General features: G+C 42.3%; 1 protein-coding gene and 1 pseudogene across 3 annotated transcripts in view; both read left to right on the top strand.

Annotated features, from left to right (window-relative positions):
* SLC18B1 (solute carrier family 18 member B1) overlaps nucleotides 1–18063 on the top strand; it is a 40192-nt gene that overhangs the window by 5356 nt on the left and 16773 nt on the right. For 2 of the 3 annotated variants that reach the window (XM_058307478.2, XM_058307476.2), the window contains exons 3-5: nucleotides 13944–14039; nucleotides 14490–14563; nucleotides 15956–16103. In XM_058307478.2, the coding sequence (XP_058163461.1) occupies nucleotides 13944–14039; nucleotides 14490–14563; nucleotides 15956–16103 (318 nt within the window). The remainder of the gene's footprint in view (nucleotides 1–13943; nucleotides 14040–14489; nucleotides 14564–15955; nucleotides 16104–18063) is intronic. The other variant, XM_058307477.1, reaches the window with a different exon arrangement.
* Nucleotides 3826–4434, top strand: LOC105745212 (myeloid leukemia factor 2 pseudogene; annotated as a pseudogene).

Raw genomic sequence — 18063 nt, 5'->3', positions numbered from 1 at the left:
TTAACAGATTTAAAGGTGGGAGTATATGTGGCTCAAGCAGCTGAGTGCCTGCTTCCCATATGGGAGGTCTCATATTCAGTCTGTGGTGCCTCCTAAAAAAAACAACAAACAAAACAATAAACAAAAACAAAACCAGCTCAGGGCAATCAGTGTGGCTCAGTGGTTGAGCACTTGCTTCCCATATAAGAGGTCCCAGGTTCATTCCCCAGCCCTGGTACCTCAAAAAAAAAAAAAACAAAAACCACATACACACACACACACAAAACAGAATTGAAGGGAGAAATAGATAGTTCTACATTAATAGTAGGACTTTAATACCACTTTCAATAATGCGTAGAACTTCTAGACAGAAGATCAACAAGGAAATAGAAGATTTTACCTAACAACACATATAGAACCCTTCACCCAATAGCAGCAGAGACCATATTCTTCTTTAATGCAGATGGGCCATTCTTCAGGATTGACCATATGTATGTTAGGTCACAAAATAAATCCCATTACATTAGAAAATATTGAAATCATACTATCTGTCATCTCCCTTCCCCCCCCCCCAATGGAATGAAGCTAGACGTTAATAACAGGGAAAACTGGAAAATTTCACAAATATGTAGAAATCAAACAGCACACTCTTGTACAGCCAATAGGTCAAAGAAGAAAACACAAGGTAAATTAGGAAATAGCTCAAGGTGAATGAAAACAAAAACATAACAAAACTTATGGGAAAGGTGATGCTGAGGGGGAAATTATAGCTTTAAAGAGGAAGAAAGATCTCAAAGTAGAGATCCAGCCTTATAACTGGATGAGCTAGAAAAAGAACAGCAAACTAAAAACAAAGTAAGCAGAAGGAAGGAAATAGGTTTTGAATGGAGATAAATAAAATAGAGGATAAAAAAATAAAATGAATGAAAACATCAAGAAAAAAAAAAGTTTAGTCTGACAAGGAAAAAGAGAAAGGACACAACTAATATCAGAAATGAAAGGAAGGATGTTATACTGACCCCAAATAAATAAAAAGGATTATAAGAGGATAATCTAAACAACTGTAGATTGTTGTTTAGATAACTTAGATAAAATGAAAAAATTCCTTGAATCACACAAGCTACCTACAGTGACTAAAGATGAAATAGAAGATCTCAAAAGGCCAATAATAAGTAAAGAGATTGAATCAGTAATCAGAAACCTCCTCATAAAGAAAAGCCTAGGACCAAATGACTTTACTTTTGAATTTTACCAAACTATCCAAGAAGAATTAACACTGATCCTGCTTAAATTCTTCCAAAAAATTTGAAGAGAAGGGGATACTTTCTAACTCATTCTATGAAGTCAACATCAACCTCATATCAAAGCCAGGTAGAGATACCACAGGAAAAGAGAATTACAGACCAAAATCCCTTATTAATATTGGTGGCTAAATCCTCAACAAAATATTAGCAAACCAAAACCAAACAGCACATTCAAAGAATTATGTGAAATTTATCCTAGGTATGCAAGGGTGTTTCAACATAAGAAAATAAATTAGTTTAATACAACACATAAACAGAAAAATGGAATAAACATGATCATCTCAATTGTCAAAAGGCATGTGAAAACATCCAGAACCCCTTCTGGATTAAAAAAAAACCAGAAAGCTAGAAACAGAAGGAGACTTCCTCAATATAGTAAAGGGTATATATGAAAATCCCACAGTTAACATCTTACTCCAGGGTCAAAGACTGAAAGCTTTCTCTCTAAGATCAGGAAAAGGACAAGGATACCCACTGCCACCACTGTTACTCAACAGTGCACTGCAAGTTCTAGCCAAAGCAATTAGGCAAAAAAAGAAATAAAAGGCATCCAAATTGGGAAGGAGCAAAGCTTTCTCTATTTGCAGACAATTTGGTCTTATAAATAGAAAAAACTCCCCCCAAAATATAATAAAACTAATAGAGATAATAAACAAATTCAACAATATGGTGGGGTGCAAGATCAATATGCAAAAATCAGTATTGTTTCAATATACTGAACAGCCTGAAGAGGAAATTAAGAAAAATATTTTGTTTACAAGACAACTAACAGAATGAAATATCTGGGAATAAATTTAACTGAGTATTTAATGGTCTTGTCCATGGAAAACTACAAAATATTGCTGAAATAAATCAGATAGGACCTAAATAAATGGAAAGATATTTGGTGTTCATATGATAATTTGGAAGACTAAATGTTATTAAGATGCCAGTTCAACTCAAAGTAATTTACAGATTCAACATGATCCCAACCAAAATTCCAGCATCCTTCTTTGCAGAAATGGAAAGACATTCATCAAGTTTATATGGAAGGGGTCCCAAATATCCAAAACGATTTTGAAAAAGAAAGATGTTATAGGACTTAGATTTCTCAATTTTGAAACTTACTACAAAGCTGCCGTAATCAAACAGCGTGTTACTGGTACAAGGGCAGACCTGTAGTCCAATGGAATCTAATTGAGAATTATAAAATAAACCTTCACATGTATGGTCAACTGATTTTTGACAAGGGTGTCAAGTCCATTTGATGGGAAAAGAACAGTTCTTCAACAAATGGTGCTGGGAATACTGGATATCCATATGCAAAAGAATGTAGGTGGACTCCTGCCTCATAAAAAATTATACATCATAGTTTTACGAAAGTTATGATGCAGCGAGATGAGGCGACAAAGAGACATAGTGAGGAAACACAATGAAAGACATTGTAGCTTAAGTGATTGGGTGCTCCTGGGTTCAGGTCCTTATGCCTTCTAAAAAGAAGATGAAGAGAGAGCATACAGCACAAAACAACATGGGGGAGGGAATAAATAAATCTTTAAAAAAAAATTAACCCCAAATGGATCAAAGACTTAAATACAAGAACCAAATATAAAACTCCTAGGAGAGGGACGTGGATGTGGCTCAAGTGCTAAGGCCTCTGCCTACCATATGGGAGGACCCGGGTTCAATCCCTGGGGCCTCCTGGTGAAAAAAAAGAAGAGAAATCGTGCTGAGCTGAGTGCCCATGTGGTGACCCAAGTGCCCATGAGGTGAGCTGAGTGCCCATGTGGGTGCCTGCTTGGCAAGCCAAGTGCCACATGGTAAGCCTAGTGCCCATGTGAGTGCCTGTGTGGTGAGCCAAGTGTCCATGTGGCAAGATGAGTGCCTGTGCAGTGAAATGAGTGCCTGCACGTGTGCCTGTGTGGCGAGCCGAGTGCCCGTGAGTGCCCGTGTGGTGAGTCAGTGTCTGCGCAGTGAGCCAAGTGCCTGTGTGAGTGCCCGGGTGGCAAGCCGAGTGCCTGCCTGGTGAGCTGTGTGCCCGCATGAGTCGTGGTGAGCCAAGTGCCTGCGCGGTGAGCCAGTGCCTGTATGATGAGCTGAGTGCCTGCACAGTAAGCCAAGTGCCCATGTGGTGAGCCAGTGCCTGCACAAGTGAGTCACACAGAAAGATGATGACACAACAGAAGAGCGACAATGGGGAGAGTCAAGTTGAAGCACAGCAGAGACCAGAAACTAAGGTGGCACAATTGACTGGGAATATCTCTCCACATCAGAGGTCCCCAGGATCAAATCCTGGTGAATCCTAGAGAAAGACAAGAGGAAAAGACAAAAAAGGGGAAAGGATACAGAAGATCACACAGTAAATGTGCACAGACAGTAGAAACAGCAGGGCAGGTGGGAGGGGGGCAGGGACGAAAAATAAATGAAGTGCATTTCTTTAAACAAACAAAAAAAAAAAAACCTAGGAGAAAACCTAGGGAAACAGCTACAGGATTTTGTGTTAGGAAATGGTTTCTTAGCCTTTACCACAAAAGTACAAGCACCCCCCCAAAAAAGAGGCAAATGGGACTTCGTCAAAAGTGAAAATGGGGCAATTGCCAGACCTTTTCATCCTCCACTGTCATCTCCTACTCCAATACGGGGGATGGTGCCCCCAAAGTCTACCAGGAGACATCAGAGATGCGCTCAGCACCAGGAGGGATCCGGGAGACACGGAGGACTGTACGGGACTCAGACAGTGGCCTAGAGCAGATGTCCATTGGGCATCACATCCGAGACAGGGCTCACATCCTGCAGCGCTCCCGAAACCACCGTACAGGGGACCAGGAGGAGCGGCAGGACTACATCAACCTGGATGAGAGTGAGGCTGCAGCATTTGATGATGAGTGGCAGAGGGAGACTTCCCGATTCCGGCAGCAGCGCCCTCTGGAATTTCGACGGCATGAGGCTTCAGGGGGTGGGGGCCGAAGGGCTGAGGGGCCTCCCCGCCTGGCTATACAGGGACCTGAGGACTCCCCCTCCCAACAGTCCCGCCGCTATGACTGGTGAGGGCCCTAGGCCCTCAGCCTCTCTTGTACAGACTGTGAGAGGCTGAGAAATCATCCCCTGAAATAACTTTTCCCTCTCCAACTCCTGCCCCCAATTTAATATTAAATTAACAGGCAAGCTGGCCCTCACCTCTCCCTGGGGGTCTCAGGGAGAACTTCTCACTGCCCCCTTTACCTACTTCTTCCTTCTTTAATCCCCATTACCATGATGATTCCACTTCTCCTGTATCCGCTAACTTGATTTTTTATTTTGCTGCTCCATCTTTGAACCTCCTCACCTCCCCCATTCTGCCTCTGCCATGCATTGAGGGAAGGTCTTTGGGATGAGCTCTGGTTGTAGGGCCTCCTCCAACCCTCAGCTACCCTGGGCCTTTGCCCACCTCTTCCTCAGAGCTCCTGCCACAGAGGCCTAGCCCCTGCCCGAGGCTGTGGAGGGAGAGGACTGGTCTCGTTCCCAATTCTTTCCCTCCCACCAACCAACCACATTCATCACAAAAATCTTCCCTACACCCTCCCCTGCCTTTATTTTTGATTTGTGCAACTTGTTAACTAGGTGTTTATGGAATAAAGGAGAATGGAAAAAAAGAAAAAAAAAAGTGAAAATGTTGGCACATCAAGGATTTCATCACGAAAGTCAAAGGACAGTCTACATACAGCATAGCAGAAAAAAATTGAAATCCACATATCCCATAAGAGTTTAATATCCAGAATATGTAAAGAAATTCTGTAACTCAAAAACAAAAAGACAATCCAATTAAAAAATGGGCCAAAGACTTGAATAGACATTTCTCCAAAGAAGATATACAGATAGTCAATAAGCACATTAAAAGATGCATAACACTGTTTGCCATTAGGGAAAGGCAAATCAAAGCCAGGAGATACCATTTCACACCCACTAGAATGGCTGCTATTAAAAAAACTACAACAACAGAAAATAACAAGTGTTGGAGAGGATGTGGGGTAATAGGAACACTTGTTCATTTTTCTTGGTGGGAATGTACAATGGTGCAGCTGCTGTGTAAATCAGTTTGGTGGTTCCTCAGAAGATTAAGGATAAACTTATATGACCTGGCAATCCCACTACTAGGTATAAACTCAAAAGAATTAAAAGCAGGCCTTAAGCAGATATTTGCATACTGGTGTTCATTGTAGCATTATTCACAATTGTGCAATGATGGAAGCAACCCGTTTGTTGAACAACAGATGAATGGTAAACAAAACATGGTATATATACATACAATGTACTTAGTCATAAAAAAGAATGAAGTTCTGATACATGTGACAACATGGATGAACACTGAAGACATTATGTTGGGTGAAATAAGCCTTTTGTATAAAAGGACAAATACTGTAAGATCTCACTGATATGAAATAATTAGAATTAGCAAATCCATAGTCTTGGAAATGAGAATACTGGTTACCAGTGGCTGGGATGGGGGTAGATGAGGAGTTAATATTAATTGGTACACAGTTTCTGGTTAGGATGATAGAAAAGTTTTTGTAATGATGGTACTGATGGTAGCACACATTGTGCATATAATTAACTCCACTGAATTACATATTTTAATGCGGTTAAAGGAGAAATTTTAGGTTGTTTATATGTTACTATAATAAAATAGAAAGCCCACACAAGACAGTGAGTCCTAGAGTAAACTGTGAACCATAATTAATAGTATAATTATAATAGTATTATTTCATCCATTGTAACCAAGTTACCACACTAATGCAAAATCTTAATTATAGAGAAAACTGTGTGTGTGAGGTGGAATATCCAGGAATTCTAAATTTTCTGCATGATTTTTCTGTAAGCTTACAACTTCTCTAATAAAAAATAAACTTTTAAAAGTCAATATTAAGATAGTCTCCTGGAATTTCTGATTTATTAATAGTTTGGAATATGGAATATGTGATCGACCAGATTTCCTTTTCTGTTGTGAATTTCTGATGCAGTCTAGTGGCCATGTTTGCCCAAAGGAGAAACTCTGATTAATATTGCCTAGCTCCCTTGTAATATGGTATTAGGTCTGGAAAAATAGTGCTCTGTACCTGCACTGTGCTTGCTAGATTTCAGTTCACTTTTGCACACATTTATCCCCTTTGATCCCCACAGCAACCTGTGGCAGTTTGAGATTATTTTATGAATCCCGAAAAGAGAAAGATTATACTTTTAAACTAATCTATTCCTGTGGGTATGATACCTTTTGATTGCATTAAATTTGGTTGAGGGGCCTATATTAGTCAGCCAAAGGGGTGCTGATGCAACGTACCAGAACTCTGTGGCTCTTATAAAGGGTATTTATTTGGTAGAAGTTTACAGTCACAAGGACCTAGAGAGTCCAACTCAAGGTACCATAACAGGTGCTTTCTTAACCACAGTCCTTGCCACATGTTGACTCACGATGGCAGGCAACATCTGCGAGGGTTCAGCCTTCCTCTTTCCTCTTAAGGCTCGGTGGGTCCAGCTTCTTCTGATCTCAGCTGTAGGCTGGCTTAAGGCTTGTCTCTCTTCCCAGGGCTTCTTTATTTTCAGGCTCAGCTGCTCTGGTCTCTTCATAAGGTCAGCTGTAGACTATCAGGCTCATCTCTCTTCCTGGGACCTATGTTGTTTCTATTGAGTTGTCTCTCATTCTCTGTGTTCTTCTTTTTTGTGTATCTGCTTCTGTGTGAGAGTCTGTTTTATCAACCCACCAAGGTGGTGGAGACTCAACCCTGCATGCCCTAATGACATGGTTGGATCAAAGCCCTAATCTTAACATAACTTTATCAAAGAAATCTTAGCTGAATCTAATACAGTCAAAGGGTATCACACCCAGAGGAATAGACCAGCTTACAAAATAATCAAATGTCTTTTTTGGAATTCATAAATAATATCAAACTGCTATTCTCCACCCTCTGAATTCCACAAAAGACATTACAATATTCCAAAAAACTTTAAATCAGTAAGACTGCTCAGCACAAAATCATATCACAATCAGTTAAATACTGTTTGTCTTGGGGCAAAGTCCCATCTGGTTGTAGACCTCTGAAACTTACAAAACAATTTTATCTGCTTCCATTATACAAAGGGACAGACAAAGGATAAAAATTTGCATTAGCATAAGGAGAATGTGGGAGGAAAACATGAGTCAGGGGTCCCCTACAGTTCCATAAACCTTCAAGACAAAGTTCATTAGACTTCAAAGTCTGAGAGTCATTCTCAAGAGATGGTTTCTTCTCCTTGGGCCCTCATGGGGACCCACCCTTTCCACAGGCTTGCCCACCAGCCATTTTCTTGGTTCTACCTTTATCAAGCATCTGGGTGGCAACTGAGTTTCAGACCTCACCCTCTAAGAACACTGGGGTGATGGCCACATTTTACCCAATCTTTGGGCTAGAGACTCAACCTCCTTAGTAAAGTGAGGGGGAGGCAACATGCTCCCTAATCTCTGGCCTACAGGCCCAACCCTCTCAGAGCAGTGAATTGGTGACCTGGTCTTCTCTAATTTATAGGGGGCAGGCCCACCCCTCTGAGACTTATGGGGTGTTGACCTCACTCTCCCCAACCCTTGGGGAATGTGCTCCACACTCTCTGTAGACGGGGGCTGCAAAACTCTCTCTGAATAGTGTGCTGGGACATCCACCCTCTTCAACTGCCAGGGCAAACTCACCCTCTCTGTACACATGGGTGGGGTCCATCTCTTGGCCCAAGGAGAAGTCTTAATTCCAGCCCTCAGCTTCTGTGGTTTTCTTCTTAAAGCTGTTTTCCCTTCCTTATCTCCCCTCCATGTCCCCTTTAGTCCAGGCTGAAAATGGTTTTGCTCCTACAACTCTCACTAAAAGCTTGTTGGCTTCGCATGCAAGGAGCTGGGTTCCAAGCCATCAGTCAGTAAGACTTTCCACAAGTCTTTCCTAGATAACTGCATTTCCAATCCTGATTTACAAGTTCCATGTTTAGTCAATTCCTTAAATGGGGCACTATTGTGTGGGGGCTTAATTTCCAGAGGCTTGGAATTTCTGAAATCAGTTTCTGGTTTTGTTGTGTCCAATAATTTAGTTCTCAGCTTCTCTCTCTGGTCAGGCATTTTACTGTAAGCTGCAAGGAGAAGCCAAACTGTATTCTCTGAGTTTACTTTGGAAAGTTTTTCAGCTAAATGCTCAGGCTCACCATTTTCAAATTCTGCCTTCCACAAAACATCAGGAGTTAATCTTGCTAAGTTCTCTGCAACTTTATAACATAGATCATCTTTCCTTCAGTTTCCAATATTAATTTCACCATTTACTTCTAAGTTCCTGTAAAAAGTCTTTTAGTATCCATATTCCCACCAACAGTCTCTTCAAAACATTCTAGGCCTTTTCTATCAAGCATCTCATAATTCTTCCAAGACATACTACTTTCTCATTTATAAAACCATTCCAGCATTTTGATCATTGCAAAAGCACCACCCCACTTTCCAGTACCAAATTATGTATTAGTCAGCAAAAGGGGTGCTGAATGCAAAGTACCAGAAATTGTTGGCTTTTATAAAGGGTATTTATTTGGAGTAGAACCTTACAGTCACAAGGCCCTAAAGAGTCCAATTCAAGGCACCATAAAAGGTACTTTCTCACCCAAAGTCATTGCTACATGTTGACTCAAGATGGCAGATGATATCTGTGAGGGTTCAGCCTTCCTCTTTCCTCTTAAGGCTCTGTGGGTACAGCTTCTTCCAATCTAAGCTGTAGGCTGGCATAAGGCTTGCCTCTCTTCCTGGGGCTCATTTCTTTCCAGGCTTAGCTGTTCTATCCTCTTCACAAGGTTGATTATAGACTAGCAGGCTCATCTCTCTTCCCAGGGCCTCTGCTATGTCTATTCAGCTGTCTTTTCCCTCTCTGTTCTTCTTTCCATGTATCTACTTCTGTGTGAGAGTATGTTTTATCAGTGCACCAAGAGGGTAGGGACTCAATCCTACATGCCCTAATAAACTGAGGCCCTAATCTTAGCATAATTTAATCAAAGACATCTCAGCTGAATCTAATACAATCAAAGGGTATCCCACCCAGAGGAACAGACCAGCTTATAAACATAATCAAATACCTTTTTTTGGAGTTCATAAATAATATCAAACTGCTACAGGGCCTTTGATTAGATTTCTTGATAAGATCATTTTGGGTTTTTCATTGGACTCTGTCAATGGGGTGGGATTCAAGCTGAATCTCCATCCTCTTGCTGGGTGTGATAAAAATGGAGACACAGAGAGGAAGACACAGGCAGACATAGGAAAAGGAAGCCATCATTTTTGATCCTGCCATGTGAGAGAGGACTAGAGGTGCACTTAAGCACGAAGTCCCCAAGAGGCTGGGCCCAGGGAGTAGCTAAAGAGGAGACAGGGAGCCCAGAGAGGAAGACTGAGACCTCAGCAGAGAACAGCCTCCATCTTGCTTTGCCACTTGCCAGGACAACAGAATCAAGAGTAGCTGACCTTCGTGAGAGGGAAACTCTTATGTGCCTCTGTTGAGACTTTTCACAGCCTTGGAACTATAAGCTTTTACCCCCAATAAATCCCCTTTATAAAAGCTAACCCATTTCTGGTACTTTGTATCGGCAGACCTTTGGCAACTAAAACACTACCTATAAGGAAGACAGAGTAGTGGTAGTCTTCTCATGTTGCACATGGAGAAACAGGCTGAGAAGCTCAGTGCCCTGTTCATTTCAGAGCTCTTTGGTACAGGTTTCATGAGTTCCCCTGTAGAGTGTGCCAGGTTTTGGGTGTGTTAGGGCAGGAAGAAAGGCAAGCAAAATGGCCCTGTCTTCTCTGCCCATTGGAAGAGAAAAAATACGAGAAAAAAAAAATAGTTGCAGACTCTTTGGACATCTTCTAAGAAAAGAATTATGTCCAAAATGTTAAGAGACTCCAGAGATATGAATAGTTAATTCTGTCTGGAGGAGTACAGACAGGGACGTCACAGCATAAATCTAAGGTGGTCTTGAGGGAGGGTAGTTCCCAGGATGAATAACAGAGGAAATGGTTTCCTATGTAAGAGAACAGTATGAACCCGTCACAGGAGTTAGCAGCTCCCATGGATTAAATGTTAATCCCATTGTAAATAGGATCTTCTGGCAAGGAGAAACTTGATTTAAGGTGTGACTCATCTCACTCAAGGTGGGTTTTAATCCTCTTACTGGACTACTTTATAAAAAGAGGAATAAAAAGCCACAGGCACAGAAGGAGAGGTCCTGGAGGCTGGAATCTGCAGAGGAGTGGGGAGAGGCGAGCAGACCCCCATTTGCCTGCCCTTTGTCAGATCACCCACAGTTGCAACTTAGTGAGAAAGCGTCTCTTGATGAGGTCTTGATTTGGACACTTATATAGCCTCAGAACTATAAGCTGTTTTTTTTTAAAGATTTATTTTTAAAATTTTATTTCTCTCTCCCCTTCTCCCACCCCCCAGTTGTCTGCTCTGTGTCCATTCACTGTGTGTGTTCTTCTGTGTCCGCTTGGATTCTTGTCAATGGCACCGGGAATCTGTGTTTCTTTTTATTGTGTCATCTTGATGCATCAACTCTTCGTGTGTGCGACACCACTCCTGGGCAGGCTGCACTTTTTTCACGCAGGGCGGCTCTCCTTGAGGGGTGCACGCCTTGTGTGGGGGGCTCCCCTATGCCAGGGACAACCCTATGTGGTAGTGCACTCCTTGCATGCTTCAGCACTGCGCATGGGCCAGCTCACCACATGGGTCAGGAGGCCCTGGGTTTGAACCCTAGACCTCCCATGTGGTAGGCAGACGCTGTATCCGTTGAGCCAAATCCACTTCCCAGAACTATAAGCTTTTGATCTAATAAATGTCCATTATGAAAGCCAACACATTTCTGGTATATTGCATTGGCAGCCTTTAGCAAACTCAGACAGCAATTGTCAGTATAAGACTTCAATTAAAAATGTATAGGAAGGGAAGCAGCTGTGGCTCAATCAGCTGGGCTCCCGTCTACCATATGGGAGGCACTGGGTTTGCGTCCCAGAGCCTCCTTGTGAAGGCAGGCTTGCCTGCACACCATGGAGAGCCACCGGCCAGCAAGCGCCATGGAGAGCCGACTCAGCAAGGTGACACAACAAAAAGGGACAAGTGAAATTACAGAAGTGCGTGCAGCAAATGGACACAGAGAACAAACAACAAGCAAGCCGCAAAGCGGGGGGAATAAAAAAAAATGTACAGGAAGAGCCCACTCTTCATATTATAGCTTTTAAAGTTAAAATGCCCTCTCTACCACCTCTCTGTCTTTCCTTTAATCTTCCCTCCTGTAAGCAAAAACTAAATTGGAAACTTAAAAAAAACACACACACACACCCAAGCCTGGTTTTCCTTCCTCCACGGCACCAAGAGGAAGCTAATATTTTAGCTGCGCTTGCTGAGTCCCAGCCAAGCCAGCAAATGCCCCCGACTGGTTGATCTGCTTCCTCTAGTTCTTCTCTGTCTCAATTTCACAGGCTTTTGAACCTAAATCTGCTCTGTATTTTGATAACCTCAATCTGGTCAGGTTGCTCTGTCTTGCTCACACCCCTCTGATGACAGCCCGTTGCCTAAATCCTTGTCATGCTACGGAGCGCCTCTGACGTCCCCCTTAGAGCCTCTGCCTCCCATTGGCCTCCCCCCACCGTAAGTTCCAGTCACACCACACTCTCTGCTGTGCCTTTTGTGGGGAACAGGATTCATGCCCCAACAATATTGCATTAAGAGCTGTTCCTGCTTTCCTAGTGGAAGTAGGTTCCTGTTCCAAAGGTGGCCCTCAGTGGCGGCTGAGGCCCGTGGTTCTAGGACATCATATGTCACCACCCCATTTCTGCAGTAAATGTGGGAACAGGCACAAGAGGGAAACCAGTGACTACAGTGATGTGTGTAAAGCTTCCCAAGTCTGTGCTCTCGTCAAGAAAAGAAAGCCAGTAGAAAATACATCCCACATTTAATTAATTGAAGATCATTGATTTTGAATGAAGTGTGTATATATAATTGTTGTCTGTGAAAGATCTGAAGCCCTGGCTAAAGGTTGGCCCTACCTTGGGCTCTTCTGGCCATCAGTATTTACTGCTGACTACATGGTACAAAAGAAGGATATCCTTATGGAAAGATTTCTAGGGTTTAAAATTTTCTTCAATCTTCTTTGCATTTATGTGCATGAATTAAGTTGTACATCACAACTGAGAAGAGCTTGAAGTTCAAAAGAGGTATATTTAGTATACTTAGTATATCATATTTTAGGTAACCTCTAGCAAATTAAGGAGCTCCCTTTAAGCATTAATGGTGAAAATAGATGGAAAGAAAACTTTGTCTTCTCCAAACTGTCAGGAAGTAGGCACTGTGTCAGAAAGAAAAGACTGCAGTGAAAGGCCTTAGGGAACTATGCTAGGCAGCCGAAGGGTGCTGATACAAAGTACTGGCAAGCTGTTGGTTTTTATAAAGGGTATATATTTGGGGTAAAAGCTTACAGTCACAAGGCCCTAAAGAGTCCAACGCAAGGTACCATAAGAGATATTTTCTCACCCAAAGTCTGTCACCACGTGTTGACGCAAGATGGCGGGCAATATCTGTGAGGGTTCAGCCTTCCTCTTTCCTCTTAAGGCTCTGTAGGCCCAGCTTCTTCCCATCTCAGCTGTAGGCTGGCCTAGGGCTGAGCTGCTCTGTTCTCTTCAGCTGCAAACTATCAGGCAAATGGCTCATCTCTCTTCCCAGGGCCGCAGGATCCTCCTCCATGTCTGTGGAGCTGCCTTCCTCTTTTCTTGCCTATCTGCTTCTATCTCCTGATTAAGTCTCTATATAGCCCACCAAGGGGCAGGGACTCAACTCTGCATGCCCTAATGATGTGGCTGAATCAAAGCCCTAATCTTGATTTAATCAAGTAAACATGAAGTCTTTGAATTTAAATCAAAGGTATCACACCAAGAGGAACAGACCAGTTTACAAACATAATCTATATCTCTTTTCAGAATTCATAAATAATACCAAACTGCCACAGGTACAAACCATGTGTCAGCTCACAGAGCCTCTTTTTGAGCTTGTTGACCATCAACATAACAGAGTACCACAAAGTCAGTGGCTTTAAACAATAGAAATTGATTGCATCTCAGTTCTGGGGGTTAGAAGTCTAAAATCAAACTCTGACACCTGTAGATGAAGAGGCTTCCTTGCCTCTTCTAGCACCTGCAGGTTGCTGGCAGCCCCTGGCATTCTAGCGTCATAGCCACAGCACTCTGCCTCTGTCTTCACCTGGACTCTCCTCCTCTTCTCATAAGGACACCCATTTCGTTGGGTTTAGGGCCCACCCTAAACCAGTATGACCTCTTCTCACACGGCTACATCTGCCCAGAGCCTATTTCCAAATAAGGTTGCATTCTGCCCTCCCGGGGGCTCGGGCTTCTGCCTGTCTTTGGGGAGGATACGACTCAACCCATACACTCTCCAGGTCTGAGTGTTGTCTGCTATAAGGCTTGGTGAAGAGTTTCATGTCACAGACCTGTTTATACTATGGTTTCCCTTCCTTCCCTCCCCTATTATTTTAAAATAATGATCTTTGTAAAATTGCTACACAGATGTGGGTTGCAAAGAGATGATGCTTTGATCTAAGAGTTCCATTTTTCCATACTGATGCTCATCTTTCTTTCAAACTTTGTTTCCTTTCTTAAAGGCTGTAAAGAAGGGAGCTAGCAACACAGTCATTGGTATGATTTTTGGATGTTATGCTCTGTTTGACTTGTTGTCATCTTTGATATTTGGAAAATACGTAAGTATGAAAGTTTAAATGCACAATTTAATTTTTTTAAAATGGGTGAATTATTCTAATTCACTGGTCTAGAATTTCCATTAATACAAAGTAACCATTGTTATATTTTAACATCGTGCCACTGTTGGCAGTTCTTTGCTTATTACATTGCTTCCATGTTTGTAAGCCATGTCTGTTGTCATTCCACAAAGATGTTTGAATTTCAAAGGAAAAACGATGTAGGGAAAGTGGTTCTGCAGAGTTCTTGTACTTATGGCTCTGGTCAGAGAAGATTTTAAGCATGTAAGTAGCATGTGTGGAGTTTTTAATAAATTTTTAGTTGAATTATAATATCATATTGACTCTACTTATTTTCCCAGGATCTTTTATTTCCTGGCAGTGGATTTGTTTATGTTAATACTGACTTGTAACAATCATCAATTTACTACTCATATCTGATGTTTATTACAGCTCGTGCATATTGGAGCGAAATTCATGTTTGTAGCAGGAATGTTTGTCTCAGGAGGAGTTACGATTCTTTTTGGGTAAGTCATTTTCTGATGCATTTGGCAGTTCAAACAGATTTCATAATCTGCCTTCAGTTTAAAATATTTACAGCAGGGGAGCAGCTGTACCTCAAGTGGTTGAGTACCTGCTTCCCATGTACAAGGTCCTGAGTTCAATCCCCCGATCTCCTATTAAAAAAAAAATATATATATATATATATATATATATATATATATATATATGGCATTTTAAAATCAGTATCACTGTCCATTGAGTGCCTGGCCTGTGCTAGAAACTAGTAGCAAAGGGTGAAGAACAGGAATGAGTATCACTGACTTTAAGGAAGGGGTCAGGGGATTGCAGTTAAGCTGGCTACTAAATCTAATCATTAGGGCTTTCGTGATCATGTGTGACAGCAACTTAACTCAAACTGGCTTCAGCAAAAAAATGATTTTTTTACCTAAAGAATCAGCTGAAGAACATCAGGATACAGATGTTGAGACAATGTCATCAGAAATCTTTCTCAGCTTCGCAATTTTGCTTTCCTCTTTGTGTGCTTTATTTTTGGGCAGACTCTCCCCTTGGGGTGGCAAGATGGCTCCTAGGAGCTCCGGGGGAAGTGAGTTCTGCTCCTCTAGCAGCTTCTTGGAGTCCCAGGATGGAGTCTGCTGGCCTGATCTTAGTGGATGGCCCATCCCCGCATCAGCCACTGTGGCCAGGGGGAGAGAATGCTGTGATTGGTCAGCCTTGGGTCACATGCTCACTTTTGAGAGCAGGAGCAGGAAGAGGGAAAAGAAGTGTCAGCGGATGGTTTTAAGTGCTACGGAGGACCTTAAGCTTAGAGTTTCTTAAGCCAGCACCACAGTGGCAAGTGATATGGAGGAGCTCAAACAAGTACTTGGGAAATGTGGAGGAATGATCAGCATTTCATTTAGGAGATTATTTGATGAAATAGGCTTAGGAAAACCTTCCTATCAAACATACTTTGGTGGGGTTTCCCTTCTCTTTCTTTTTCTTTTTTTGGTGGGGGGAGATGAGTTCTTCTGTTTCCTGTATTCATTCTTTTTCTGAAGGCTGAAGACCTAGGCATGGGACCTGGATCCATTCTAGGTCCTTTCTTCTGTACAAGTTCTTGTCAATATGATTCTACACATTCCCCAAAGACTTAAGGCTTATTAAGCATTATCATCTGGGGGCCAATTATATGAGCAGAAAATGATAACCAAGCCGTCAGTATGGTTTAAATTGTAGCAAAAAAAAAAAAAAAAAGTTCCTCTTACTGGAAGTGTGACTAAGCAACTCTTTCAAAAACTCATTCTTTAAGGTGATTTATTCTGATAATTGACATGCTCAACTGCTGTTGAATATAATTAAGAGGAAAAAAACGAAGAACCAGCCTGCTGTTTGCTAATTATCTCCTTTCTCTTCAGCGTGTTGGACCAAGTTCCAGAAGGATCAGTATTTATTGCTATGTGTTTTCTGGTCAGAGTGATGGATGCAGTAAGCTTTGCTGCTGCAATAACTGCGTCTTTCTCTATCCTTGCAAAGGCTTTTCCAAATAACATGGCTACAGTATTGGTAGGTATTTATAAAATTTCCCTATTGTCCTTTTCATGAAGGCTGAGATAATTAACCTTCAGAAAAGCTGAGTCCATCCTCTACACCTGTTTCTCTCTTCTCTGTGCTTTTGTTGTCCTGTCCCCTCATTTCTACTTCTAGCAGCAGGCTGTCAGTCTCAATCAATGCCCCATTCCCGGTACTTGGTGAATGGGAAGTTTGAGGGGTAACCATGGTCAAACCAAAAAGTCTTTTGCCACTTTTTTTTTTCACCTTTCTAGTAGTTTTTTATTATCACTGTAGCCTAGCTTGTGGCTGAGATGCCTGAAGCATTCCTTTACTTCAGAAAAGAGTTATCCCTTGTGGCAAAAAACTCAGTCTATGCCAGAACCTCTCCTCTACTCTTCCTCGGTAGAGGAGCCCCAGAGATCACCTCGAGGTCCTCAAGCTCTTCTGTGCTCTCTGCCTGGGAAGCACCCTCTTATTTGCCATGAAAGTCCAGAGCCTGGTGGCATCGTATTAATTTATGCTCTTTGCTGAAATGCATGCAGGCCCTGGGTCTTAGTTTCCGAGGGCTGTTCCACCAGCTGGGTGGCTTAAAACAATGGAGATTAGGGCCTCACGGTCCTGGAGGCTCCAAGTCTGGAATCAAGGCGTTGGCAGGACCACGCTGCCCCCGAAACCTGGAGGGGAGAATCCGTCCTTGCTTCTTCCCAGCTTGTGGTGCTTGCAGGTGGTCCTGGCTTTCACTGACTTGCAGCTGCAGCATTTCACTTTATACCTCCAGTGTCCCATGGCATTCTCCACGGTGTCTGTGCGTCTAGCTGTGTCTGTGCATCTAGCTGTGTCTGAATTTCTCTCTTCTATGGGCACAGGGTATATTCCATCAGGGCCCCCCAAATCTAGTTTGGTTTCATTCAAACTAAGCACAGCTTCAAAGACCCTATTTCCAAATAAGGTACATTCCTGGGACCAGGGATTGGGATTTGAACGTATCTTTTGGTGGGGACACGTTTCATCCCATAACACCTGTTACTGGTGACTTACTAGCTTCTTGCCCCAGCTCTGGGCTGCTGCCTCCCTGACCCCATGACAGGAATGCCATTTATATTTCCCAAAAATGCCCTTCTCAGAGAGGGTTCAGTAGAACACTAGTACCTTAACATGCTCCAGAGAACAAAGTTTCGTGACTAAACGTGTTTGGGATGTGCAATATCCTGTCCCCGCCACTTAGAAAAGTCTAGTTCACATTAGGCTTTAAGGCCCTGAGAAATCCTGGAGTAAAGATATGCATTTACCTTTATTCAATATTTCACAACTCAGTTTGACCTTGGAACTAGTTTTTTCAAACATCACCCATTGATTCCTAAAGAACTGGTGTTTTGTGGAACATTCTGGAAAGTGCTGCCCAAGAAATTCCTTTACAGTCAGTCAAAGTCCATTGGATCTTCTGCCCAGCAGGGAGAAATCAGGTCAGGATATTGGCCAGGGTTCTCTGGAGAAACAGAACTGACAGGTTCTTAAGAATATTTCCTCTTAATACATATTAAGAGATTTATTGTAGGAATTGGCTCACGCAACTGTGGGGATTGGCAAGTCTGAATTCCAGAGGGTAGGCCACAAGCTGGAAACTCCAATGAAGATGAAGTTGTATTCCCCAAAAGAAGCTGGCTGGCTGAAGAGGCAGTAATTCTTTTCTGATTTTTGAAATTCTTAGTTCTGGCTTTAAGACCTCTGACTGATTAGATGACGGGACTCCTCTCATAGTAGAAGACAATCTGCCATGTTGATTGTGGATGCAATCAGTTATAGATGCAATCAATTGCCTAAGGATGTAAATCCATATGCAAAATACCCTTACAGTAGCAGTCAAGCCAAGCCTTGCATAGCAAAACAACTGGATACTGTAAACTAGCCAAACTGACACATGAAATTAACCATCACAGCAGGGCTGCCATTCCACATTCTATATAAAATTGCA

The sequence above is a fragment of the Dasypus novemcinctus genome, chromosome 11 (assembly GCF_030445035.2).
Source record: "Dasypus novemcinctus isolate mDasNov1 chromosome 11, mDasNov1.1.hap2, whole genome shotgun sequence".
Taxonomy (NCBI): Eukaryota; Metazoa; Chordata; class Mammalia; order Cingulata; family Dasypodidae; genus Dasypus; species Dasypus novemcinctus.
Note: the sequence above shows the minus strand (reverse complement) of the source record. Positions and strands in the feature narration are given on the sequence as shown.